The sequence below is a fragment of the Urocampus carinirostris genome, chromosome 9 (assembly GCF_059441175.1).
Source record: "Urocampus carinirostris isolate Australia breed hairy pipefish chromosome 9, RoL_Ucar_1.0, whole genome shotgun sequence".
NCBI lineage: Eukaryota > Metazoa > Chordata > Actinopteri > Syngnathiformes > Syngnathidae > Urocampus > Urocampus carinirostris.
This window is the reverse complement of record NC_142357.1, coordinates 19162848-19189737: the sequence shown is the minus strand read 5'-3', so window position 1 is coordinate 19189737 and position 26890 is coordinate 19162848. Positions and strand designations below refer to the sequence as shown.

The window sequence follows — 26890 nt, the reverse complement described above, 5'->3', positions numbered from 1 at the left end:
CAATACATTGGATGCAGTAGACTGTACACACATGAGGACAAGAAGTCGACTACTTCAACTATTGGGACATTAACATGTATTGTTTTTTTCTACATTCTTAAATGGCACAAATGGTGTAGCAGTGAAAAATAGCTGTTGAGGCTACAGTATTACAACTCTTTTACAGCGGCAATCACAGCACATTTTATATGGCTACGGCAGTGGTTCTCAAACTCGGGGATCTGGGCCCACAAAGGGTGTGCAAGAAGTTGCTTTGGGATCCTCAAAACTATTAAATATTATTTCTTACACCAATTAAAGAACGGCACAATACCTACAAGTCTAATGTTAGAATCCTTCTGTGCTTTTTTCCTGTATAATTAAAAGAAGAATATCATCCTTTTGCTACAGGAACATTGTGTATTATTTAGCACCTTCTACTGGTAAAAATTTGTCATTAATTAATAAAAAAAAACTATGTGGATTTGAATAAGTAAAATTACATGAACTATCATAGAAACATGAATTTAAAAAATGTTGGGAATACTGGGTCATGTAACCGAGGTAAGGTATTATTTTCAGAAAAGGGTTAATCAAACTAATATTTTTTTTCAGCCGTAACAACGCCGGTACTGTTGGTCAAAAGCGGTGCATTATTTTATCTGCAGAAAGCCAAAGGCCATTTTTTGAGGCGTGGTTTTACGCTCTCCTCCGAGTTGTTTATGTCAGATCTTTTCGGATAACGTCACAATTCAAAATAGAGACAAACCTATAGTAAGATAGCGATTACGAATATGATGCCCCAAAATAAAAGGTGAATGAAGGTTGCAAAAAATGTAAGCCTTATATTCGACAGCACCCGACTCGTCTCGTTCGAGAATGAAACGCCTCTTGGAAGTGAACTAAGGGAGCTGGCTACCCACCAATCAATAGCTGGTTCCCTCCGAGATGCCTTTTTCTCTTGTGATTGGTCAATATGCATGTTCTGTGTTATTGACTTTAAATTGATACCTTTTTCTGTTTTCTTGTATTTAATTGGCCAACCTGTGTTTTTTTGTTTGTGAGAAAGGATCATTTGAGTGCCCCTTGATTTTTCTTTTTCCCTTGCGCTGGGTCCCCTAACACAAAAAGTATGAGAATCACTGCACAAAGGAATGCGCTATGTCATAGACAAGAGATTATAAAAACGTCACATACTTTTAGTGAGGACTGCCACGACATAATTAGGATAAAGGAATCTATACAGTCGACTGTGCAGATACAGAGCAGACAAATACAGATGATATTCAAATATATTGAACTGCTGTGATGCTTTATTGTCAAATGTGTTCATTTCTGTTTGGATTTTGTATTAAAATATTGTTTTTTTATACACGAATAAGTCACATCCGGACCTCTAAATGCCCTACCCCGCAAGCGTTCCTGAGAGCTCAGCACCTCGTCTCCTTCCACTGGAATGTTTTTGTTGTGTGTGGTTTTTCTGCAAGGATAGCATTAACTGCCTCCTGTATGTGCTTTTTATTGCAACAGTGCTACTGGGTATATGGATAGATGGACGTTAACTTGTAGAGCACAGAAGGTTTCTGTAATCAGAAGGGCATGTGCGACTTGTGAAATAGTTCCAGTTCCACAAAAACTGTAATCCTCATATTAAACCAGGCTAATTATGCATGTTTATTAGAAAAACTTTGAGTTTTAATTAACCACAGACTAAGGTTGAAACCAAAATATGAAGAGCAATACAAAAGACCATTGTTTGTCAGGTGATATGACTAGCTTATCTTAAAACAAACTCAAACAGGTAAGAAAATAGAGTGAGAGAAGCTTCTGAGAAATGAATGTGGTCAAGTTAGCTTAACTGTGCTTAGATAGTGGCAAAGTAAAATGTCCGCCTTTTGCCCCACTACTCATTGTGGCGAACAAACAGCATTTTTTGGAACACCAGTACTTTCTCCGGATATAAAGACTTTTTGTTAAAGTCAACTCCAGACACAACTCATGTTTGTAACACACTAAAGCTAGCCCAGGGGTGTTAAAATTATAACAGAGCCAAATTGTACAAATAAACAAAACAACAACAAAACACACACATTATATATATATATATATATATATATATATATATATATATATATATATATATATATATATATATATATATATATATATATATATATATATATATATATATATATATATATATATATATATATATACATATAGAGAGAGAGAGAGAGAGAGAGAGAGAGATATACACTGTTTATCATCTATATTCCCTGGAAACCATTAAAAATGTTTGTGTCATGTTTGTCCTACACTGTAGGACCTACAGTATCCCAATAATTTTTCATTATCAAACATTCATGAAAAAGCAACAGGGAGCCAGTAGGAAGCTCCAAAGATCCGCATGCGGCTCCAAAACCGATTGTCAATGACCCCAGAGCTAGCCTCACAGAACCAAACAGTGAAGTTGTTTTGGGGATGAAGTGATAAGTTCGAATTAGAATGAAATTCCTTTAGTGTTTCATAAATATACATTATACCATTGCAGACACAGAATTGGGAAACTTTTTGCCTTAAAGGGACAGTGTGTATTATTTGCCACCTCTTAGTAGTAAATGCATTTTAATTTATTAAAAAAACAATTTTGATTTAAATAATAAGTAAAAATTAAAACTATCCTTTAAACTTAAATACTCATACTTAGAAAAATGATCATTTATTTTACATAACACGAGCATCAATTATGTCAAGAGAGCTAACATAATTATTTGACTTCTTGCTGCTACATGTGCCAAAAACTTTGAAAAGGCTGGCCCCCCCCCAAAAAAAAAAGAAAAGTAAAATGTTGCATTTTGGTCACTTTGAGTCTCCAAAGTGTGGAATCTTCCTTATGATTTTTAGCACTCTTTTTCAATTGCACAACACCATACAGCAAAATCTATTGGTCAAATAAAACATACTGTCCTTTTAAAATTGCATCATGGGGATAAAAAAAAATCACTTATGACATATTTGCAATCACGAGTAGTGTTTTTTGCCAGGTTGCCAAAATCCTGTGATTTGTCTTCATTATGTACATATGAAAAAAACAAAACAAAAATCCAAATTAACGCTTTCCCAAAAAGATTAAGAATTTTATGCGAAGTAATAAATGTGTCCTGACAAAGAGGTAGCGATTGACAGAATGACTGACTTTTGAAGTTGAACCTCAAGTAATAAATACAGTATTTGCCATTCCGTGTCCCATTCATTCATTTACAGCGGAGTGAGGTGATGCATTCATGACGCCTTCATTGAAGCAAAAGTCACCAGTTAAAAAAAAATAATAATAATATTTTCTGTCCGTTGTCAAGATGGCTTTGTTTTTCGTCCGGCACGAGATTTGGGCTCCAGCTTTCAGCCCAATGTGACAACATAGCTCCAACTTTCAGTCTATAAAATTCAGACAGCTCCAGCTTTTGGTCCATCAAGTCATTGAGGGTCCGAATTTTGGTCCTTGAATGGCCTGTCACATTGACTGACAACCTGTTCCTGCCCCCTTTGTCAATCTGATGCCAAACAACATGGCTAAACGGTGGTCTGCTAAACCCAAAACAAGTTACGTTCTTTTCACCGCTTTGTGTAAGTAATTTACTCGTTCTAACGTATACTGATTACCCTGGTTTTGTGGTTTCTATGGGTGAGACGTATCCATTTTGGCTCAATACTTTGGGCCACCCGGCGTGACTCTTTATGTGGGCGGATTACAGATGAACACGACATAACATTCAAGAAACGTGAGAAAATTATAATATGCATACAATGGAAGCTTGTGTGATTGAGAAGAAATTTGTGTACTATGTAATAAGGAAGGGGGGGGGGGATATAGCTTATGGCTACGTACGAGAGACCGTTTGAGAAATAAATGTTCTTAAACTCACATATAGCATCACTCTCAAAAATGCACAATTATGCTCTCATACCAACACAGTCATACCCAAACACAACTACTGTTTATCTCTTTTGCACACTACTATACTCTCTTGCACGCACTACCATACTCTCTCACACATACTACTATACTCTCATACACACACTACTATGCTTCCACACACATACTACTATAGTCCCCCCCCAACACACACACACGCACACACTAAAGAAGACTCATACACACTATTATACTCTCTCACACATACTTCCGCACACAAACTACTATCAATTCTCACACGCACAATAATATTCTTTCTCACACACCATTAAAATCGCTATTATAGGGTTTTTTCAAACCCAGTGTAATGATCACCTCACCTCTCAGTCTTAGGTGACTTTTAGTAACACACTGTTTGTATATGTGGTACAGTTCCACGTAAAACTGGAGTTGCGCCCTGTATACAGTAGCTGCATGTGTGAGAAAGTCTTGAGAGTTTAGTAGTAAGTATGTGTCAGCATAGTAATGTGCGTATGAAAGAATATTAATATGCGTGATAGTATTGTAGAGCAGTGTTCCTCAACCGGTGGGTCGGGACCCGAAAAATTGTCGCTGGCCCAATTTCAGTGGGTTGCGGGCTTTTGCCCTGGCAAAATAATGCTAAGAAGAAGAAAAACAAGGTTTCAATTACATTGCTGAATAGCTGTTGGCGATGCTGCCCTGATTGTAAATATGGTACTTGAAGTCGCTTTGGTTTTGCTGGTCGTTTTGATTTTTGAAACAAGTTTTAATATATTCTACTATCTGTGCTTTAAACTACAAAATCCTTTCATTTGAGAAGTGGACAATTTTTTCCTGGTTTGGGTCGCAGCTTGTCATTAGAGACTTAAGGTTGGTCCTTAAGACAGACCTGTTGAGAACCAACGTAGTGGAGTGTGTATGAGATAATATTAATATGAGTGAGAAGGATAGCAGCGTGTGTGTATGAGAGTATGATAATAAGTGTGAAAGAGTATATTATTGTGTGTATGCGAGTATAGTACAATGGGTGAGAGAGTATAGTAGTGTGTATGGGAGTATAGTAGCATGTATGATATGATATGAGAGTATAGTAGGGTCTGTGCGTGGGTATAACTATGTCTGTATAAGTGTAGTTGTGCATGTGTGAGAGTTTGTTGTTATATTTGAGGGATAATATGATTTACAACTCAATCGGCCTCTCGTAGCTACCTCTATTTGTTTCACATTGCATATGTGTGCGCCATTCACACTGCTTCTTTAACTGGGAAAGTGTGTTTTTGTGTGGGTGCTTGCGTGCTGGTGTTTGTGTCTGTGCAAAGCAATGGACAGACGCCAGACCTCATTATTGTCATTCTTCTCACTGCCTGAACGAGAGGCAAAGCCAGGCGAAATGCGGCCGCTTTCAATCCAACGGAAAAGACAAGAGACAAAAGGGCCCAAATTAAAACAAATGCTGCAAAAGGCTTGCCCGTGCTCATATGCCTGGGGTACAGAATAACCCATCTGTGGTCTTTCAGAGCGAGACCACACAGATACGTTTAGCTCCGCTCGAGGTCCACAACCACACACAGGTTGTGCGGACACATGTGCATCCTATGTCCAGTCCAGCAAGTCCGGAGTGCCATTCGCACCTTTATGTGCAGTTTTTTTTCTCGTTAATCCTCCACACAAGCACTGGCCCATGACTTGAACTTGGTAAATCTGCCTGTGAGTTTCAAGAGGTCCACTTCATCCATGATAGTCCCGCCGGTGTCTAAGCAACTGCAAAACCGGAATGTTTATCCATAAATCTGTGTCATGGTCCTGGCGCTCCTGCAAGGTTTTTTGTGACTCGATGTGTCTGCACACGTTTTGTACTGTACATGTGGAGACGCACACACATATAGAAACATGTATGATGTTCATGTACAGTGCTACAGTGTGGCTTAACTAAAAAAGCCAGTAAAGGCTGTGTGTTATTAATATTTCCTTTGGACGGGTTTGGGTTGAGAGGAAATGTGTTGGAGGGGCAAGTCAAGTCCTAATGGCGTCACACCTGAAAGTGAAAACAGAAGAGAATAAACAAGTTGAAAGTTAAATATTTTCTTTATTGATTATGTGTTGAAAAGTGCTCAACTGAATTCAAAGAGCCCTTATGCTTTATTTTTCCCCATGTCTATCTGCTTTTCTCTTACTTTTAGCAAAACTGTTCAGGGCGGAACACATTAGGTCGGAGGAATAGGGGATTGGTGGAGAGTAAGATCATGCTTGTCATGCTTGCCACCAGGTTTTTGTTTTGTTTTTATTTGTTAGTGTAGCATGAAAATAGTGATTGTAAGAAAAGGCCTGCTTCAAGTAAAGTCATCCCAAACCTCAAGTAAGATGAAAACAGAAGAGTTTATTTGAGTGCATCTAAGAAATGCACGGACTTGCACGTGCACCATGAATGAGCTGACTGAAACGGCAATAATGACAAAATGTAACAGGAAGAAGCCACAAAAGGTAGCTGCAGTGAGTCTAAAAGTTTCAAATTCCATGCAGCTCCTTTAAAGTACATTTCTGACATCTATAGCTGTCACTGGCGCATAATTTGTCGGAGGGACAAATTATGCCTGTCCACAAGTCAATTAAAAATTTAACAACCTGGTAAAATTCACCTCATCTGCCTATTTCTGGAACTGAATACCTTTTGCATTTTCGAGGAGGGGAGGCAAAGACCCAAAGCCACTTTCAAGTGGCCATTTATGCACAGTCTGAAACACAATAATTCAGAAGCACAATGGTGCAGACCATCCCTACCTAAATAACCCCACAGGCTCAAGATTCCTTCTATCATGTCAAAACCAGAAGATAAGCAGAGCTGCACTCTATTTGATTACATGCACAGGTTAGTGAGTCAAATAACATGCTTTAATATCTTGCAGATTATTGATTAGTTCAGAAGTGTCAAAGTAATATAAATGGACAGACAAATAAAAAAATTGCTACAAGCCTAGGCCTGGACAGATCATTTTTTTCCCTCGAAATATCCTAAAGTAGCCTAGGGAACATATGTAAACCTTCTGAAAGCTAAACAAATATACTTCAAAACGATCAGATAAATAAAGCAATAGTTTCTTATAATAAATATTGACTTATGATATGTTTGCAAATTACTTTCAATAAACTTCTATAAAACTTAAAATCGAAGGAAATTATAGTTTGTTACATGTGCACAGTAAGTAGCTAGCCAATCATGTTAAATGGCAGACTATACAAATCAATGTGACTTCACCTAATGCAATAGTTGGGCTAATTATACAAAATCCCGACCTCCAACCCATTACTGGGTCGCTAATGAGTGCAGATTCACATTGGAAGTACTGCATTTAAAATACTACAGAACCTTGTCAATAAGTATACAGTGCCTTGCAAAAGTAATTCCCCTATCAGGAAACTTTTTGACATAATATTATTGCCATATTTCAGGCTTCAAAATAAAAAACTTAAATAGTTTCTGAGAATCAACAACATCTGAGATACAGAAGAAACCAAATGTATTTAACATTTTAGATTTTGCTACCAATAAAAAATGAAAGTAAGTGTTGCAAAATTATTGGCTGCGATCACAGCCACAAGTTTTTTTGGGGGTATGTTTTTAGTTTTGCACATCTTGAAAGAGAAATATTTGCCTATTTGTTTCTTACAAAACAGCTCAGGTTCCTCAATGTTTGATCAGTGGTCAGTTCTTTCCTCAAATGCTCCATATGATTAAGGTCTGGACTTGGCTTGGCCATTCTAACATATTCATATCGTTAGTTTTAAACCGTTCCATGGTTGGTTTTTCTTATTGTTTGGATCATTGTCCTATTGAAAGTTGAACCTGTGGCCTATTCTCAGTTCTTGTGCAGCCTCAAACAGATTTTCTGCTAGAATCGCCCTGTATTTGGCACCATCCATCTTCCCATCAACTTTTACGACCTTCCCAGTCCCTTCTGAAGAAAAGGAACCCAGAACATGACCATGTTTGAAGATGGGCATGGTGTTTCCGGGTAATGCGCAGTGTGACACATACGCCAAATGTAACGCTTTGCATCAAACCCCAGAAGTTCAGTGTTGGCTTTCCTCTTGCCACTCTTCCATAAGGGCAGATTTATGCAAAGTACGACTAATAGTTGTCTTGTGCACAGATTGTCCCACTTCAGCTGTGTATGCATGCAGGTCATCCAATGTGATCATGGACCACTTGGTTGCCTCTCTGATTAGTTTTCCCCTTGTTTGGCCTGAAAAATTAGAGGGACGGACAGGTTTTGTTGGGTTTGCAGTGGTTTTATGCTCTCTCCATTTTTACATTATCGCTCCCACAGTGCTCCAGGAGATGTGTAAACGTTCCCATTCCTGCTTTGAGCGTTTCCACAAGTTTATCCTGGACCTTCCAGATGTGTTCTTTGGTCTTCATAATGCTGTCAAAATTGTTCATAAAGCTGTATGTTAAGGTGCATTTTAACTGAGACCTAATGACACTTGTTTTGTCCTTCTTAGTCATTTAGGTTGACATTGGATCATTCAGAAGTCATCAAGGAACTTCCTTCTGGAGTCAGTTGGCTGAGCTGAGAGAACAAGAGGCCAATATTTTGCAGCGCTTACTTTTCATTTTTTTTTCATTGTAAAAATAATCTAAAATGTTGAAACGATTTGGTTCCTCTTCACTACTGTGAACATAGCGTCTAACCTGCAAAGACGAGGGTCGAGTTGCCTCTGTTTTCGCTGGCAACTCTCAGCCGCGATTCTGCAAACACATCGGCACGACGAAGGGTCGAGCGTCCACTTCCTTCCTCTGCATGGCCGACATGACGGCCGCGATGTGTGAGAGGGTAGAGGAGGGCTGGTCGGGGTGGAGGACATAATGGAAGTACTGAGATAAACAAATAATGAGGGATAGTCATTAGTGCAGTGGTTCATGTTTCAGTGATGTATGCCTGGTCAAATATTTTTCCTTTTACAGCTTTGAAGACATGATTAAGGGGAAAATCATTTAAAAAATGGATAAATACACAAACAACCAAATAAATCAATACATAAATAAATCAGACCCAAAACCAGCGTAATGTGCTACTGTCTGATTTATAAAACTTTGGAATTTTTATTTTACTTTATCTCTTTAACCTTTACAAATGAATCGTAAAGATGACATTTAAAAACACATATTTTGAAAAGGGTTGAACAAAAGTAGAAAGCAAATTGATTAAATAACATAAATGTAAAGTGGATCACCAGTTCTTAATATTAAATCAAGGTTATTAACCTATAGTACCTGCTGAGTAGATACTTTTGCAGCATGATAATGCAACAAATAACAAGAAGCATTGTCTGATATGGCAAACAGGGGATAATTTAGGTAATTTTAAGTATTATTTTTGTTGTCATGGGACAGTTTCTTGCTGCACACAAGACAAGGTTTTATGGCACACAGGTTGGCAATTTTTATCGCTGTCTCATTACTTTAGACTCTAAATTTTAGAGCATTTGCCTGCATATGCCTTTTTGGTACTACGGACCAATTTAAATATTACAAAATTGTAACATCTGTAATAATAACAATATTGATAGTAATACGCCCAAATTTGTGATCACTAGACCACTCACCACTTAATGACATAGAAAAGGGCATTCGATTTTATCTCATCATAACACTTTCTTAACTCACATTGCGTAATGTTGGTTTGGCTCAGCACCAGGGTTGGGTAGGGTTACTTTAACTTGATTACTTTCAATTACTTTTGGATTACTCCAATACCAAATATGCTACTAAAAGACAAAATAAACTAAATATGAATAAAATTATGACTCACAACACGCGGTAAGCCTTCTCTCCTGGCTTTGATCTCTTTGATATCCGGCAAAACTTACATAAAATGCGAAAAATAAATCCAAACAGCTTGCCAACATAATTTTTGCCGTTCCATGTATTCCGTTACTCCCCAAGCCTGCACAAAATTTAGTAATTTTATTCGTATTTAGTTTCTTTTGTCTTTTATTAGCATATTTGGTATTGGAGCAATCCAAAAGTAATTGAAAGTAATCCAGTTAAAGTAACCCTACCCAACCCTGCTCAGCACTTACCCATAATGCTTCATTACATTGTTGCCAAACGTGGCACTGTGAGGAAAAATAGGTGATGTCATCCAAAAACCTAATGGCTTTTTTTTCTGTGCGGCAAACGACAAACGGACTGGTACAGGTTTACGGCCCGCTAGTTGCCAACCGCTGCTTTAAAGACCCACTGAGACATCAATGCGGTTTGGATAAATTAGTTATAAAATATCTATGTATGGGCAGCACGGAGGCGCAGTGGTTAGCGCGTGTGCGGCACAGTTCTGGGGTCGTGGGAACCTCCTGCGTGGGTTCAAATCCAGCTACCGACCTTACTGTGCGGAGTTTGTATGTTCTCCCCGTGCTTGCGTGGGTTTCCTCCCGGCACTACCACATTCCAAAGACATGCATTTCAGGTTCAAATTGTCCCTAGGTGTGACTGAGCGAGTGAGTTGTCTGTCTCCGTGTGCCCTACGATTGGCTGGCAACCAGTTCAGGGTGTCCCCTGCCCGGAGATGGCTGGGATGGGCTCCAGCCCCCCCGCGACCCTAATAAGAATAAGCGGTACAGCTAATGAGATGAGATGAGATATCTATGTATGTACTGTTCCCATCTTGGTTCCCATTTTTTCTAGGACAGATGTGGAGCTTGGGATATATTGGATATTTTTTCACTGACGCTCTTCCCCTTTTCGCTCATGCCTCTCATTCGTCAAAGTTTCCAGTCAGATGGTAATTAGAAAAGCGTCTCTTTCATTTGCGTCATTCCGAGATGCTGCCATAATAATGAAGATACTTAATGAGTCAGAGAGAGGCCATCTTTGTCCCGGGCCTAGATGACCACGCCTGCCGCTGGCACTGACAGAGAAGGTGGCATTCGGGAGCAAATTACGCAGATTTCACCCCTGTTGGAGCTCAAATAAAGCCCGTTAGCGGTGATGGATGGAGTCTGAAGGGACATCACACCCAATGCTGAGCTCCCTCTGACCTCCTGGGGCCCGAATATGAGTGATGGCCAAAAGGTGCGCTAATTCTTTTATGCCTCAGAAAGGTCTGGATTTAGTCATGGGAATCAGGGCGCTAAACACACATGTCAATCCCGTGCCATTACGTGACAAAGTTTTCATTGTACTTGGTGTTAGAACTGCGGCTTCCCACACACTTCACACCATCGAGCTGCTATTACACTTTGAGTTGCTAATGACCGACTATAGACACTCCCATGTTTGTTCTGTATGTTTGTATAAAACCATATAAGGATGCTACAAATTGTTGCAGACGAGCGATTGATTTTTTTATCTTGAAGTTATAGTTTTGAACTCCGTGACCACACCCAGAAAACAACATCTATTTTTTGGTTTTTTTTCCATGAGGCCGACGCCAGTTTTGAGGAGATAAAAATATACTAAACAATCAGTCAGTTATTCAAACAATTCGGTGGCCTTACGGTTGAGCGCCTGCCATTGGAATGAGAAGTCAAAGGTTTGATCCCTGACATACCTTAGCCTTACAACATTGGTACCTATTGTCTCTTTGTATGTTGCTTGGCATTATGGGTTGGAATTGGGGAGTTTGGTCACACATTGGCTTGATGGAAAAAAAAGTAAAATGCATAAAAATACTTTTTGTTTGTTTGATTTTATGATAAAAAATATGTGTCTTAGACATTTTTAAAGATGATTAGCATATATAAAAGCAAACTCGTTACATGCTTGTCACTAATAATGGTGCATTCTAGGTAGTTTCAAATTTCCCTTATTTTAAGGGGGGAAAATGATAGGCCTATTGACAGCCCATATCTTTAGCGTGTTCTTGTATGGTGATGAAAGAAAGAAGAAGAAAATCCTTGAAATAAGGGAAACTGTCTCATCGAGTAGACTGTAGATTATTTTTTTCATCAAATTAAATATTTACTCTGAAAACAAAACAATGCCTAAACGGAGAAAAACGGTCTGTTTTCTGATAGGTAAGATGACTTTGCTTATTCAATGTATACATTTTCTTTTTTTATTTTAAAAATAAGTTAAATCATCATAAAACTAGAAAGAGAAAATATGAAAGGTAAGCAACTTTTATTTTTGTAGTATAAAAAGTATATTGTGTGTTAAGTGAGGAGTAGTTCCAAAAAACACAACCCACCAGTGTTAAATTCATCATATCCATTTCCATCCATTTTCCGCACCGCTTATCCTAACTAGGGTCGCGGGGGTGCTGGAGCCCATCCCAGCCATCTTCGGGCAGTGGGCAGGGTACACCCTCAACTAGTTGTGAGCCAGTCGCAGGGCACACAGAGACAGACATGAAACTCGCTTAGTCACACCTAGGGACAATTTGGACCAGCAAATTAACCTAACGTGCATGTTTTTGCAATGTGGGAGGAAGCACACGCAGGCACAGAGAGAACATGCAAACGCTGCACGGGGAGATCAAACCCTTGACCTCTGCACCGGGGGACTGTACGCTAACCACCGAGGTGCCCTGCCGCCTAAGTTCATCATATGAGAAATATGCCTAGACAGTAATATTATTATACCTAGTCTTTTCTTAGTTTTTTTCCTTGCATCTCACAGGGAGTGGAAATATTTTTGTGGTGTTTAACATTTGTATACAAACAAACCAAACTAATATTGTCCTTGTATTGTTATTTATTGTCCTCCTTTGCACTGGCCAGGATGCTGTGGACTGTTAAATGTTGGCCACAATGGCGGACACTGTTCGTCCCGACTGTACACCCGCGACCACAAAGATCTCTTTGAGTGGTGAGTATCACACAGAGGTGAGTGAACTTGTGTGTGCATCTGTGTGATTGTGTGAGGGTGTGTGTGTCAGACCTTGACTAATGCGGCTGTAAAAGAAATTGTCCAAATAACTGTGTCAAATAACGAAGACCAGATAACCTCATCCTCCAAACACACGCAAAGGGGATCTGTTCGAATACACGCAAAAAAGTCCTTCGTTAAAGAGTCAGAATAATATTTTTCACGTGAGATGGCACAGTCAGTGACTAGTTAGCACCTGCGCCTCGCAGTTCAGAGGTCCTGGGTTTGATTCCAGCTACCGGCCTCCCTGTGCGGAGTTTGCATGTTCTCCCAGTGCCAGCGTGGGTTTTCTCCGGGCACACCGGTTTCCACCCACATTCCAAAAAGATGCTTGGCAGGTTGATAAGTGACTCAAGGTTGTCCCGAAGTATGGATTCGTGTTTGATTAGTTGTATGTCTATGTGTGCACTGTGATAGGATGCCAATTTGTCCAGGGTGTAGTTCAGAGAATAAATACATGAATGTTTCACATGAATAGTAATTTCAAAATACCACCACTCAAATATAGACTAGCTCCTAAGTTATCCTTTAGTGCGAATCAGATTTGTCTAGGTGTCCTAAGATTGTTTGGCAACCACTGCCTGGTATGAGCTTCAACAAAAAAACGGGTGATGGAAACATGCTGGGAGAAAAGCAGTAAAGAGAAAAACCTTACAGAAGGCCATCAACATAGCCAATGTAATTATTGGCTGTTTCCTGCTCAGTCCAGAGGACATTTGCGGCTTACAATACAGCAGCAGAATCAATCACATTATAAAGGACTCTTCTCGCCCCAACCACCATCTTTTTGACCTGCTGCCCCCTGGCAGCTGGTACAGGTCCCTTAAAACTAAAGAACTAACAGGCTCATAGATGGGCGCTTCCCCGGACCATATCCACTCCAAACTAATGCAAATATTGATATCTATATCATGAACTAATGCACTAATGCATAGATATCTTGATTATGTATAGAAAAATGAGCACTCATATCTAAATTCTTTTATTTTGGAAATAGGTTGCTGCTAAATATTATTCCACCAATTTTTCTGTGCGCAGATGTTCTGATGATGCACTCTGATGCACTCCAAGCACTAATTTGTAAATATTTTTCCGATTTATCCTAACGTTCTTTCTTATCTTATTTTTCGTTTTAAGTCTTTATTACATGTTTATCCCGCAGAACCACGCTTAATCTTGCCGTAATACATCATTCACTAAGTAGTTATAAATAACAATAAAGACAATTCTGAGTCAAATTGACATAACCTACGGATTTCTGATGCCGACAGTTGTTTTCGTCCTTCTTCTTTTTTTCTTTACTCTTGTGGGCTTGTGAGAGGGCCTGAAAATGAGAAGATACATATCAGAAATTGTTTATAGTGGACACAAGACTTATCATGATATTTACTATGCAGGTAAATGGTAATATTTTAAGAGTCTGCACTTTGGAGTCCAACAGTCCTCTGAAACATCTCCATTCCATTGCAAAAGCTGCTGCTTGCCTCTTAAGTTTAAATCAAGCAATAAACACCTGCCCTGGTTAAATTCAAAGATTCTGCATGTTACATATTTTTGATGTTTGTTTTTACTCCTGCACAAATGTTTAGAATAAGATTCTCTTCTAAGAGAAAGTCTCATTCTAAAAAAATCTAAACATCTACTGCCTACAAAATGTTTTCTGTCTTCTTTCTTTGAACGAGCTCAAATTATGACGACATCATTTGGTAGCACGTCTGGTACATTATCAGGATGCTAATGTCCCGTGTTGTTGTGGTGGCCCTAATGGACGATGAAGACAGTGGTGGCGTATTCGTGACAGCGCTTCATCATTTCCAGTGCATGTGCACATAAGGCTGGCCAGATAAAATCCTTTCTATGGTGACAACAGGATGCGGGTCGTCCCGAGGGATACTGGGCAGGAGTCACACAGATGGTAACTCAATGAGGGACATTACGCAGGGAGAACACATTTCAAACACGTGTTGAACATGTACACGTCGCCTTTACTGATGTATGTCATCACCCAGGTTGGTCTAGTGCGTAGCAGAGGCAACGACGCACGTAAAACCTAACTGAGTCATGAAACAAATGTATACAGCCAACAGCACACACTAATACTTTGGAACTCTGTATTTATGTCCATATCCAAACAGGAAGAAGGGCGATATAAATATGACGCTCGTTTTAGGCTGCGGCTGTTTCTAAATCTAAACAAGGTTAACTCCTCGCACAAAGATAGTTTTTGTATGATTCAACAGGTGCTTATCACATTTTCAAATGCCAATATTGTTGCTTCCTTGTCCTTATACGTCTTTATAAAAGTATTTCTAGATGTCTTTATTACCTGTCTATCCTGGGGTGGCATGTCTTATCTCATTATAATCAATATTCACTACTTTGATATCAATGACAATAAAGACAATTCTAATTCTATAATCATGCTGTGACAATTCTATCACAATCTAACGCTCCAACCAGCACCCCTTACCATCCCAGAAAAACTGTTTGGAGCATATTTTTGGAGAACAACCATGCTTGTTGAATAGTCGTTCAAGTAGCACTTATTAAGGTAAGCTCATTTAGAGGGAGCTTGTGTATAATTCATTAGAAAAAACAACAATATTGATTTGAATAAAAGCAAAACTACATGAGCTTTCCTGTGAACGTGTATTTTTTTTTAAATACTCCCGGTCAAATAATTTGTATTTTATTTAACATCAGGTTCAGCCACGTGTTTAAATAAACGTACAAGACTAAAAACAGTCGTAAGCTTAATAGGAAGTGTTTTACATTAATTCATGTTTATTTGGGCTTTAAGTCAAAGCGTATCTCAAAATATTACTACTTCCGTGTCTCCCATGTTACTTCTGATTCCGTGGCTCCCGTATTTGTAGTAAACAGAAGACTCAAGCGATGTCTGACTGGACGGTTGTGTGTCTAATTCGTTTGCATCCGCGTTAAGGATAAACAAGGCAAAGCTGCAAGTTGCTAAAAGGGTTTAGTCGGTGTTCAAGCACCTATTTTCCTATTATTTTGGAGGGGTACAAAGTTTATGCACTTTATTTTCACAAACATATTTGCACATGTTCTCAATCCACTTTTGTATTGTTGCAGTTTTCACTATCCAGAGAAGGAAATCAAAGCTTCAATAAAACAACCCTGTGGTGGTGGTCCTTCTTTCGTGGTAAAACACGGTGACATATAAATGACACTACAGTACCCCAAAATTGCTGAAAAGTGAGAAGAAAATGGTGAGGTTTGGTCGCTTTGAGTCTCCGCAGTTTGTAATCTTTAGTGTGCTTTTTAACACTCATTTTTGGTTGCACTACACAATACAACAAAACCAAGTGGTCAACTATTAAACAGTATCCCTTTATAAAAGTACTTATACGTCCATCAAACACCTGGAAAAAAACTAAAAATATTCACATTACAGATGATTTTTTTTTTGTTTATTAGAAATTTCCGGATGTACGTCTGTCATGATACCCGATGTGAATTACCTGTGCCCGCCCATTTCGCGCCAACTGCCGTGGGTTCTGATTGGCTCCCTGTCAGTATTTTAACCCAGTCCTGTCAATCCGCTGTTGTCAGTCCGTCTGCGAATCTCCGTGTATACGAGGCAAGCCTACTTTGACTCTGACTCACGCCTGTCCTGTTTTTTGCTCCTGTTCGTCTCTCGCTACGGCCTGTTTTGATCCCAACTACGTCTGCTCTCTCGTCCCGACTTACGACCCGTTTTTTGATCCCCACCAAGTCTGCTCTCCCGTTCTGGCCTACGACTCGTTTCCGATCCCGACCACGTCTTGCTCTCCCAGTCCCGGCTACAGACCAGTTTTCCGCCCCTGACACGGCCATCGCTCGTTACGGAAGATCCACTTCTGTATTCGGATCACAATCCGAGTACGAGAGTGACTTGCTTCCCGCGCCCAGCGAACACCGGATCATGGGCACAGCCCTTCCTCTCTCTTTCAATAATGGTAAATGTCACGCAAGTGGGTCCAGTTCCCGTTCTGGTCCTGACAACTTCAGCTCTTTGAATGCACAAAAAGACCAAAACAACGTTGCTTTTTGAAGAAAAGGCAACACCTGTGCGCCAAAAGTAAGATATAAAGATTAAATGATTGTATTATATTCCGAAATATCTTAAATCACAGGATCTTTTTCCTTTAAAACCTACAAATGCCACCCGAAACTTTGAATATAATGTGAAATCTTAAATGCAACATGTGTAAAAGTTCTATTAAACATTTTTTTTAAGGTCATTCTAACATTCTTATCGGTTAGAATAAGTACACAAACGAGACAATACCTTGTGGTGGGCGTCAGCTGGAGCTGTTGTTTTAACCTGCAAAAAATAAGATTCATTTAAATATTGTACTTTATTTATATTGTGCTCTTACACCTTCCAAGGCCCTCAAAATGATTTATGTTCATTCAAGTGCTGATGCACTTTCTGGTTATTTTGCATAGTTGCACATTTTTGGAACAAATAACCATTGTTTGCGACAATCATTCCCCAAAAGAGTGTAATGATGTAATTCTAAGTTGCGGCTTTTCTTTAAAGTTATCATGATCAGAGATGAATAAATAGGCGGATGTTGTTTGGTAACTCGTAGGTGTTAAAATACTACCATTAAATGACCCTTAAAATATGGCATTAGGGAAGGAACCTCTACAATACATACTGTACATCATAGTATTGTAACACTCGGTATTGATGAATTCACTTGCTAATAAATGCACAAATTGGAGATTAATAGTTTGACAAGTCTTAAACAGGTGATTAACATTGCTGACCAAAAAATGCCTGCATAAAATTCCAACTGCACTAATTAACTAACCACCACAATTGGCAAACGCATCAGTTGTGCTGCTTTCAGAGGTGGGCAGAGTGGACAAAAATTGTATTCAAGTAAAGGTACTGTTACTTCAGAATAATAACACTCATGTAGAAGTGAAATGTAGTCATCAAAATAATTACTTGAGTAAACCCTTAAATTTTGGGAGCATTTTAGCTTAGGCAAATGAAAAAATTACTTATAGGTTTGCAAAGCAGACCTTGCATATGATGGTGGAAGTTCGAGGCGAACACACATTTGAAGAGCCCGTCGCAGGGTAAAACGAACCAGAGTCTAACTTGCCTCGACAAGATTCATGTAACGTTCTAGCCGAAATGGTTTTGATGACATGCATTGTACACTTTACACGAGTGCATTTAGCTATAAAAGATAGCTTAAGCGTTATGCCAGACTTTGTCTAACATACATATTAGAAATTAAATTCATGCAGTCCAAAGAACAAACATCAAACACTGACAAAGACAAACATACAATTTTCACCTGTTGAAAATGGTTGTCATTTTGTTACAAACTTTGCCGTTGACCACTCAATGTACTTCTCAAAATGCACATATTTGTTTTATTTACTGTTTTACTGCTGCAGATGAGCCTGGTCTGTGTTTAGGGTTAAAAAAATGTTTACTTGATAAAACTGTCCAGAGTTGCGTCGTCATTGGTGCTGGGACAACCCATGCGGTTAAAGGATCCGTGAATCGTGAACAACAAATTTCTTATTTATTTGCCTGTCTCTAAAATTGACAAAGTTTTATCTATGGATTTATCTATGGACTGAGCTTTGCGTCTGATTGGTTTAAGTGTATTTTCCTTTATTTTTTGTTTGAATCCATAGTACATTAGATAAAAAATGTATTTTTCATTGCACCCCAGTTTTCTTGTATTTATTGTCAATTTCTACATAATTATATCTACTTCATTCTAAATTCAAGAAAAAAAAAATCTGATTATTGGAGTAACTGTTTTAATAGTCAGTGACTAGTCGACTACAATAGTCGTTAAATGCTACCTTAGTTTTAATATCGCCATTTAACGGTATTGCTGTTTTTGTTCCTGATTTGATACAGTGGTACCTCTACTTACAAATGTCTCTACAAACAAAAGTATCAGGTTATAACATACCTGAATGGAAAAATATTGCCTCGAGTTACAATGGCATTTCAGGGTACAGAATATAATACAGTATGGCCTGCCATTCGCTATTCACAGAGTTCTATCAGGCAAACCGGTACTTATACACGAATCACAGCATGCTTTTCGTGTCCCTTTGCCGTTTTGTAAACAGTCTACCGTATGTTATCGCTACAACTAGCTATCATTCTCAATGGACCCCACAAAAGACATGCAATAAAGTGGATATGGGAAAAAAAGAGGAAGAGATTTTTTCTGGCCATTGATGCAAATCAAGAGATAATCGAAAGGTATGAAAACACACACACTGTCGTGCAGAGATCAGAGATGACAAGGAAGACGCAGCCATCATTCCATCAGCTCAAATTAAAGATTCCATGAAGTATCTGAATTTGTGGAAAAAATTCACCCAGAAAAAGTGTTGACAGGTCTGGCTATCGCTCTTTATGATAACATCATTGGATCCGTTTTTCAAAAAACACGAGGCTAAAAACACTGCTGAGGACCATTAAGCAGAGAGGTCAGTTAAAAGGTAATTTTTTTCATTATTTCCTTTGATCTGTTTTTTTGACATTATGCAACTCCATTTTTTTGGCAATGATGTAATATAATATGTATTTGTTTATTGTTCTGATTCTCTTTTACGATTTATTGAAAAAATAAACTTTTGCGGGGCTAGGAACAGAGCATTTACACTCAAAAGCCACCTCTACTTACAAATGTTTCAGGTCACAAAGCTACTCCCAGAACCTTTTGAATTCATATGTAGAGGTACCACTGTATACATATTGTAACATTACACATTAGCACTGATTAATAATTATTTTTCAGATTTTTAAAACAAAACATACCAAATTGTTTTATTCTCTTAAATCAGAATAAATTCTATACATCAATACTAGGGCCTAATATTGATATCTACATCATGAATCCGACTCAATAAATGACAGACACAATGTGTAAACGTGACTTACCTGCATACACACTGGTTGTGTTCCACAAACGTTAGCTGGATGAGCTCATGTTTCATAAAGGAAGTTCTCATCAGCTACACACACAAAAAACACACATCAACACTAACTTTCCATACAACAACAGAGAAATGTTATATATTTTTGTGTTTGCACCTCCATGGTGATTGCACGCGTAAGCGAAGGCACGCATTCCATGGCCTCGTCGGCGCAACACCCGCCACATTTCCTCAGTGCTACGCAGGATGGCACAAAAAGGCTATGCGTCTCCCCCGGTAGCTCCCGCCAGACCTCCACTAAAGTTTCTCGAGGCTCACATCCGCTGCGGGAGTACACCTCCAACCATCTTCGAACTGGGCGAGGACATGCAAGGATCTCAGTTTCTAAACACGTTGTTTGAAGGCCAGGAACTGGCAACCTACCTTCTCGACCGTCTCGGGATTTTGACGATTCAGTGGGACGCCAGTGAGCCAGCTGGTTGGAGAAAAAAAGTGGGCAAAACATTTTTATGTCGCATTAGTGTACACAACCTTTTCTTATTTGCAATACTGTGTTTTCTGTCCGAGTTGATTAACTGCACTGCTTGGCAGATAGAAGTGTTTCCAGTTGGCAACAGGTACAATGAATTGAAAAAGTCTACAGTGCCTTAGAGGTCATCAAGAGCTACTGTTTTACTCATTGGCACTAAAGGGGTAGGATTTTGATGTACTATATATTACTAAAACAACAACTTATGTTTTTACTATGTTATTCAGGTCACGTTTCGTGGATCCCTGAATTCAAAGGGTATTACAGGCACCACTTGCTGGGATGCTTGCTTCAAAAATGTGATCTGATACAATTAATAATAATAAGTAACGTTATCCAAATACTTTAATATTGAAGTAATGTAAATTCACAATTTTCAACTACTTTTTGATTACTCTAATACCAAATATGCTAATACAAGACAAAATAACCAATATAAATAAATTTACTAAATTTTGTTTGAGATAAACAATATAACCTTGAAAAATAAAGTCAGGTAGTTCCTTTAACCACGTAGTGTAATTTATGAAGCACATATAAATCGTTCTCCTTCAAATTCCAGAAAATAAATGCTCTTTATTAGATTACATTAAGAGTATATTAAGAACCCAATCTCGTTTTTAACACACCATTTTCCAAGTTTCCTGCAAACTCTGGGATGTTTTGTGTCCAAGTTCAAGTTTTACTGGCCAAAGATCTTGAATGTATTCAGATTTCCTAAGTTAAGTAATACATTCCCACAACATATAAATATAGTAATCAAATAAAGGATCTTGAACAAAAATTAACTGCAAAATACAAAAGAAGATAATCATTCAAATGTCCTAAATCACATATGTCAGAGTCAAGGCCCGCGGGCCACATTAGGCCCGCGAGAGGGTTTTACCTGGCCCGCGTGACGATATCAATATATTATTAGATACGGCCCGCAGGCCGCTGCAAGCCAGCAGCCCGCAGTACGCATGAATACTACATTTCCCACAATGCAACGGGGACGCGCCGAGCGGGAGCAAAGCGGGAGGCGGTTTGATTTATTCAGCAGTCGATCAGCAGCAGTCATTAGCATAACAGCAAAAATTAGCCCACATTACCCATCAACAATGGCTTAACGGAAGGTGGACACTGAAAACCGGGGCTTTCAAACAAGGTGGGAGTTGGAGTACATGTTCACGGAGGTAGCTGGAAAAGTATCAGCGTCAGCCTCAAACAAGTAATGTAGAGTTGTAGTAATACAGTACTGTATATAAATGTATGTAAATACAGTAATAATACAGTAATGTTTCCTGTGCAATTACACATTTGAAGTTTTTACTCCGTTCAAGTTTAAAAGTTAAATATGCACATAAAGAAGGTCTTGTTTTTTGTTGTTCCCCTCGGGAATTTTAAAGCTTTATTGTCTATGTTGACTATATTGTTTTTGTTTGCCGACTCTGTCCTGGGAGTGTTTCTTGCTTTTCGGCTTTTCATGGAAAATAGATCTTGATATGGACAACAGTCTTTTGATAAAATTGTCTCCTATTTAGCAGAGAAAATGACTTTTGATTGTTATTATTTGTTAATCAGTAATTCCTTTTTTTCACACTAACCCAGAGAAAGCCCAGAAAGGAAAGTCAATGTACATTTGAGCAGGACAGATGAGGTCCAGTGTGTTGATTGCTATTGGTTTTAAGTAACAAGAGATTTTTGCACTTTATTTTATTGTATTTCGAGGCAATATTTCTTTTTAATAATTTCAGATGATTGAATGATAGAAAATGGTTATGAGTTGTTGTTGTGAGATATGTTATGAGTTTTTTATATAAAGGACATTTGTATTTTGTGCCTGCTGAAATTAAAAATGACTGACAGTCATAAGAAAATATTGCTTTATTTATACAATCACATTGTAATATATTTGTTGTGTTTTCAGTAGGTTAAATCTTGGTTTCAGTAAAGATTGGACAGTCCGGCCCTCGGCTTGTAGCCAAATGTTTTATTTGGCCCTCCGTCCATTTGACTTTGACACCCCTGTCCTAAATGTTCCTGAATGCATCACTAACTTGCACCTGAGCTGGCCAGTTCCCCATACGCACACACGATAGCAACCTCTTGAAACTGCAGGCTTGGGCCAATTCAAAAAATGGATGCTGCATTTAAGGAGAAATACAATACACAAAAATAAAAGTACTTTTACCTGCAACACAGCCTGACAAACATGCATTGGTGGAAAAGATGGCCGTCTGTACTATCTGCGCAACAGATACGGCTCGCGACCATCGTGTGTTAACTGTCTCTCTCTCTGCCTGTCTTGTGTCAGTTATTGAAATGATGATATCGACAATTTGTCAATTGGTGCATGATGTGTATGTAAATATAGTTTTAAATATAATCCTACAAAGTAATCCCTATTTTAACTAAATGTATCTATAATTTGATAATTTCTTTTTTTTCTTAAACTGTAGCAAATACGATTAATTTTTTTGTATCTTAATTACGTAATGCCGTTACATGTTTCACGTTATTCCCAAACTCTGGTCTTGGGCAAGTACAGCCTGGTTACACCCATCCCTCTCCAGGTCAATTTTATGGGTTGGGGTTTAGTCCCCCACATGAAACAGGTCCCAATGCTACCAGATTGAGATACAGCCCCTTGCTCATCTGATCGTTGTTGTTTTTGGGTGTACAATAGCTTCATCCCGCTCTTTAGAGATACCAGATCCCAAATCATGAAAGAAAAACTCTTTATTTCCAAAATTTGGATTAAGCCTCTTTTGTTCACATTTACATCATACAACCAGGTTGTATTTATGAGAAGTCAACCACTATAAAATCATGCATGTTATAAATCTGATTTACTTAAAAATTGAAATGACCCACCACTGGTTAACTATTTTCAGAACCTGTCCACCGGCTACTAAAGTGTTCTTAGGGCACAACGTTAGAGAGGCCGGATCTAGCGCTTATGGTTTGGAAGATAAGGGCGTTCTTATATTATTGCATTCTTGGCGTTTTCACCTCACTAAAAGCTTATTTTTGACCGTTGTAAAAGCTAAGTCACACTTTTAATGCGCAACAAGTGGACGATCTATTCCGACAAAAATGGCGTGCTCAACCAAGACTAAAAGACGAAAAATGGACAATGAAAACCACCCTTTTCATGAGGAACGGACTGAAAAATATGCTCCATTTAGCCATTAACGCGGAGCTGGAAAACGTTCCTTTTTTTCTACAAATCTCTGCTGAAAATATCTTCAGGACATGAGGTGCAATTTACAATAACAAGTTTTATTTATCTAGCCATTGTGATTTGAGAGAAAAATGCGTTCTTATATCACTGTGTTACTAGCGTTTTCAGCCCACGAGAAACTCATTTTCGACTGTTTTGATATTTAGAAACCACATTTACAAAAAAAAATTTTCAGGATCTGTCCTGGGGCTACTCATGTGTTCTTAGGGGGCTACCTGGTGCCCACAGGCACCACGTTGGAGACCCCCTGGTCTACAGACCCCTGTGTGAATGCCAAGGTACAGAAATGCCTGCATTGGACAATTCGTAACACGTTTCCATCAATGAGTAACCTACAACCCCTCAAACTTGTTTGAAATGTTTTAGGAGAAAAATACAATACATAACGAGGATAATGTCGATGCTTAAATGAGCCCATCCACCATATGAGTCCATAGCTGAGTTTGTTACTGCGTTCTAGTTTCAAATGTTCTAGTAGGATTTTCTAACAGACACGTGGCTTGTGATTGGCTAAAAACAAATCGAAGATATCCTCAGCCTCTCACCAAGTCAGCTGGGATAGGTCAGATGTCATCACTGTTTCTCTAAATTTTTGAGCCAAGGCACACTTATTTTCATAAAGATATCTCGAGACACACCATCCATCACAAATGTTAAAAATTTAATTAACAGTGTTTTTATCAATTGAGGTCGCCTCGTCTCAGTTGGTTATACGCATGACTCATTTTGGTTCATCATTTTGCCATGATATGGGATTTTACCATATTTTCAACCTGTTTTTGTTTTACGATATTCTTATCTTGTTTTCTACACAAAAATAACAGACAGAATACTAAAAATGACATATGTACTAGTGGAACAAAACATATTTTCTTACCAATTTCTAACTTTTTTCAGTTGTTGTGTTTTGGAATAAAATACAAAGAAAATGAATACATTCTAAAATATGTGCAAGATTTTTAATTAATATGATTTACTTTATTATTTTTGCAGCACAATCTTCTTCATTAAACAAAATAAGTTAGAACATATATTTCCCTGTACCTTCTCATGAACAGAAAATTAGTAAATAAAATAAAAAAATAGTAATCTGCTGCCACCTACTGATATGGATGAACATTAGTTTTTCGTCTGATTGCTAGAAGAAAGCAAGATACTAAACTAGTATGGTTCTTTCAAAGATTAGATTTGACAATGTCCTGTAGCACATCAGACATGGTCTCATAAAACACTGGTGTGCCCCAGCATTATTATATTTTCGGCTTCTAGCTAATGAAACATTTTGAAAAATCATTACTAGAAAAAGAGCAAAGCTAAAAATAATAAACATCTCGTTATCATGCCTGACTTTAATGATGTACCAGCAATACTTTTCATTTTGTGTTTGCTGACATCTCCTATAAAACAGAAGCATTCATTAAAGGCGCATTTCCTCTGTTCTCACATCAAATCAAGTGTACTTCAGGCGGAGGAGTGGTCCAGTCTTTGAAACGAAGTCTTGAAACGATGAACAAATTTCATGTCAGTTAGTCTCGCCTATTCGACTCCCAGGCTTCTTTTCGTTTACAAACCCACATTACCAAAAAAATGAAAGGATGTATGCTTCCAGGTCCTAGAAATGCTCTATCACTCTGACATGATGAAAAATATTTGTTGTAGAAACGCTAGCGTGGATTGTTTAGATAGAGGTGCTACCTTTGCCCCCTTCAGCTGCCCACCCACTGCAAAGGCTCTCATGACAATCAGAGAGTGAAAGTCTGTGCCACTGGGATTAGGTCTTTGATTATCAAAATACGTTTTTCTAACAGGGGCACATGCTTCAGCTTGTGTGGCGCAAAACTCATTACATCACCAAAATCATTTTTCAAATCAATTTCTTTGTTTTCTTAGCTGCAGAGAACAATAATGTTATATGAAAATATGCCTCCCAATTTCCTATGGAAAAAAACAGTATTCAAAATATGTGTCCATTCCCTTGTGTCACATTGACTTTCATTCATTAGAAAGATGACAAATTATTAACCTGTCACATATTTCAGCATTTAAGTTAAGGGGAACTAAAGGCACCGCATTACACACAGAACGAATACAAAAGTCCAATCACTTTGTGGAAAAGACCAAGGCCGCTCGTAAGGGAATGTAGACTTTGTTCAGTCGGCCCTTTTTCAAACAGTTCCACCCCTTTTAATACTCACACACGCACACATCCATGTACTTATTTCGTTGTGAGGAAATCCATTGACTTTACCCATCACAACTGACTGCGTTACACTAACCGTTCCCCTAAAAAACAACCAAAACCCAATTCATTTTAAAACTCTTAAACTAAGTCTTGACCCTCGAAAAGAGATTTTGAGTTGTGAGTGCCAGCTTAAAACTTCTCGTTGTGTTAGTTTAGCTTAGTGTGTGTTTGTGTTTTTTTTTTTAACTAACTTTGCCATAAATATGAAAAAAAAACAGTACTTTTTTTTCAATTAAAGTCAAGTTAAAACTATACACTCCATGTTGAACTCTTGCTGTGAATTACCGCAATTAAAACCCTAGTTCAAAACATGAGCTAGAAACAATAAAAACCTTTAAAACACTATTATCAAGCCCTGACACTAGCTCAAAACCATAGCTGGTTGCCCTAAAAAAGCTTAAAACCCACAATATCAAGCCCAAACCTGTGTTTGAAACTCTAGCTGGACATCCTAAAAAGTTTTAAAACACGACTATCAAGCCAAATGCCTAGTTCAAAACGCTAGCTGGAAACCATAAATAGGCTTCAAACCCTAATTCTATGTCAGCACCTACTTGCCCAAAGAAGTGGTGCCCGGACGACTTACACGACCCGGGCAGTTAAAGGATCCGCGATCCGTGAACTCATTTGAAACCCTAGCTGTAAACTCTAAAATGTCTTTAAAACCCAAAAATCAGGCCATAAAAATACTTCATAATCCGATGGAAAACCTAAAAAAGCTTTAAAACCTTAATGTCAAGCCTAAACCCTAGTTTCAAACCCTGGAGGGAAAATGTAAAAATAACCTTAAAACACTAATATCATAGTTTCAAACCCTAGCTTAAAACCCTAAAAAAAAGCTTTAGAATCTTAATATGAAGCCAAAACTAGTTCCGCAAAGAAAAGTTTCATGGACTTGATTTGTTTAGACAATTTCAAATCAAAACTACCACCACCAACAGTAAAACATCAATGTAAAAGTAACATGATCAAGTCATCCTCCGAGTTTAGAAAAAATCATTAAGTGCTGTCATTAGTATCACTCTAATTGGTTTGTAGGGCAGTCGGGAGTGAAAACCATTACGTCTGTCGAGCTACAAACCATCAACCAAAAGCATTAACCTATGGTTTCAGATCCCACTTCTCTACCTTCATGATTTGTTTTGACAGTTTCAAATGGTTTCGGGTCTTAA

The 26890-nt window shown here is 38.3% G+C and overlaps 1 protein-coding gene across 2 annotated transcripts in view; it reads right to left on the bottom strand.

Moving 5' to 3' along the window:
• Positions 1-2216: 2216 nt before the first annotated feature.
• The window catches only part of vegfba (vascular endothelial growth factor Ba), a 31088-nt gene continuing 6414 nt past the window's right edge, over positions 2217-26890 (bottom strand). The window contains exons 2-8 of one of the 2 annotated variants that reach the window (XM_088344805.1): positions 20145-20196; positions 19879-20075; positions 19726-19799; positions 17077-17112; positions 14035-14106; positions 8604-8786; positions 2217-5948 (exon numbers count right to left, since the gene is read on the bottom strand). In XM_088344805.1, coding sequence (XP_088200931.1) covers positions 5927-5948; positions 8604-8786; positions 14035-14106; positions 17077-17112; positions 19726-19799; positions 19879-20075; positions 20145-20196 — 636 coding nt within the window. In that variant the 3' untranslated portion in view covers positions 2217-5926. The remainder of the gene's footprint in view (positions 5949-8603; positions 8787-14034; positions 14107-17076; positions 17113-19725; positions 19800-19878; positions 20076-20144; positions 20197-26890) is intronic. The other variant, XM_088344806.1, reaches the window with a different exon arrangement.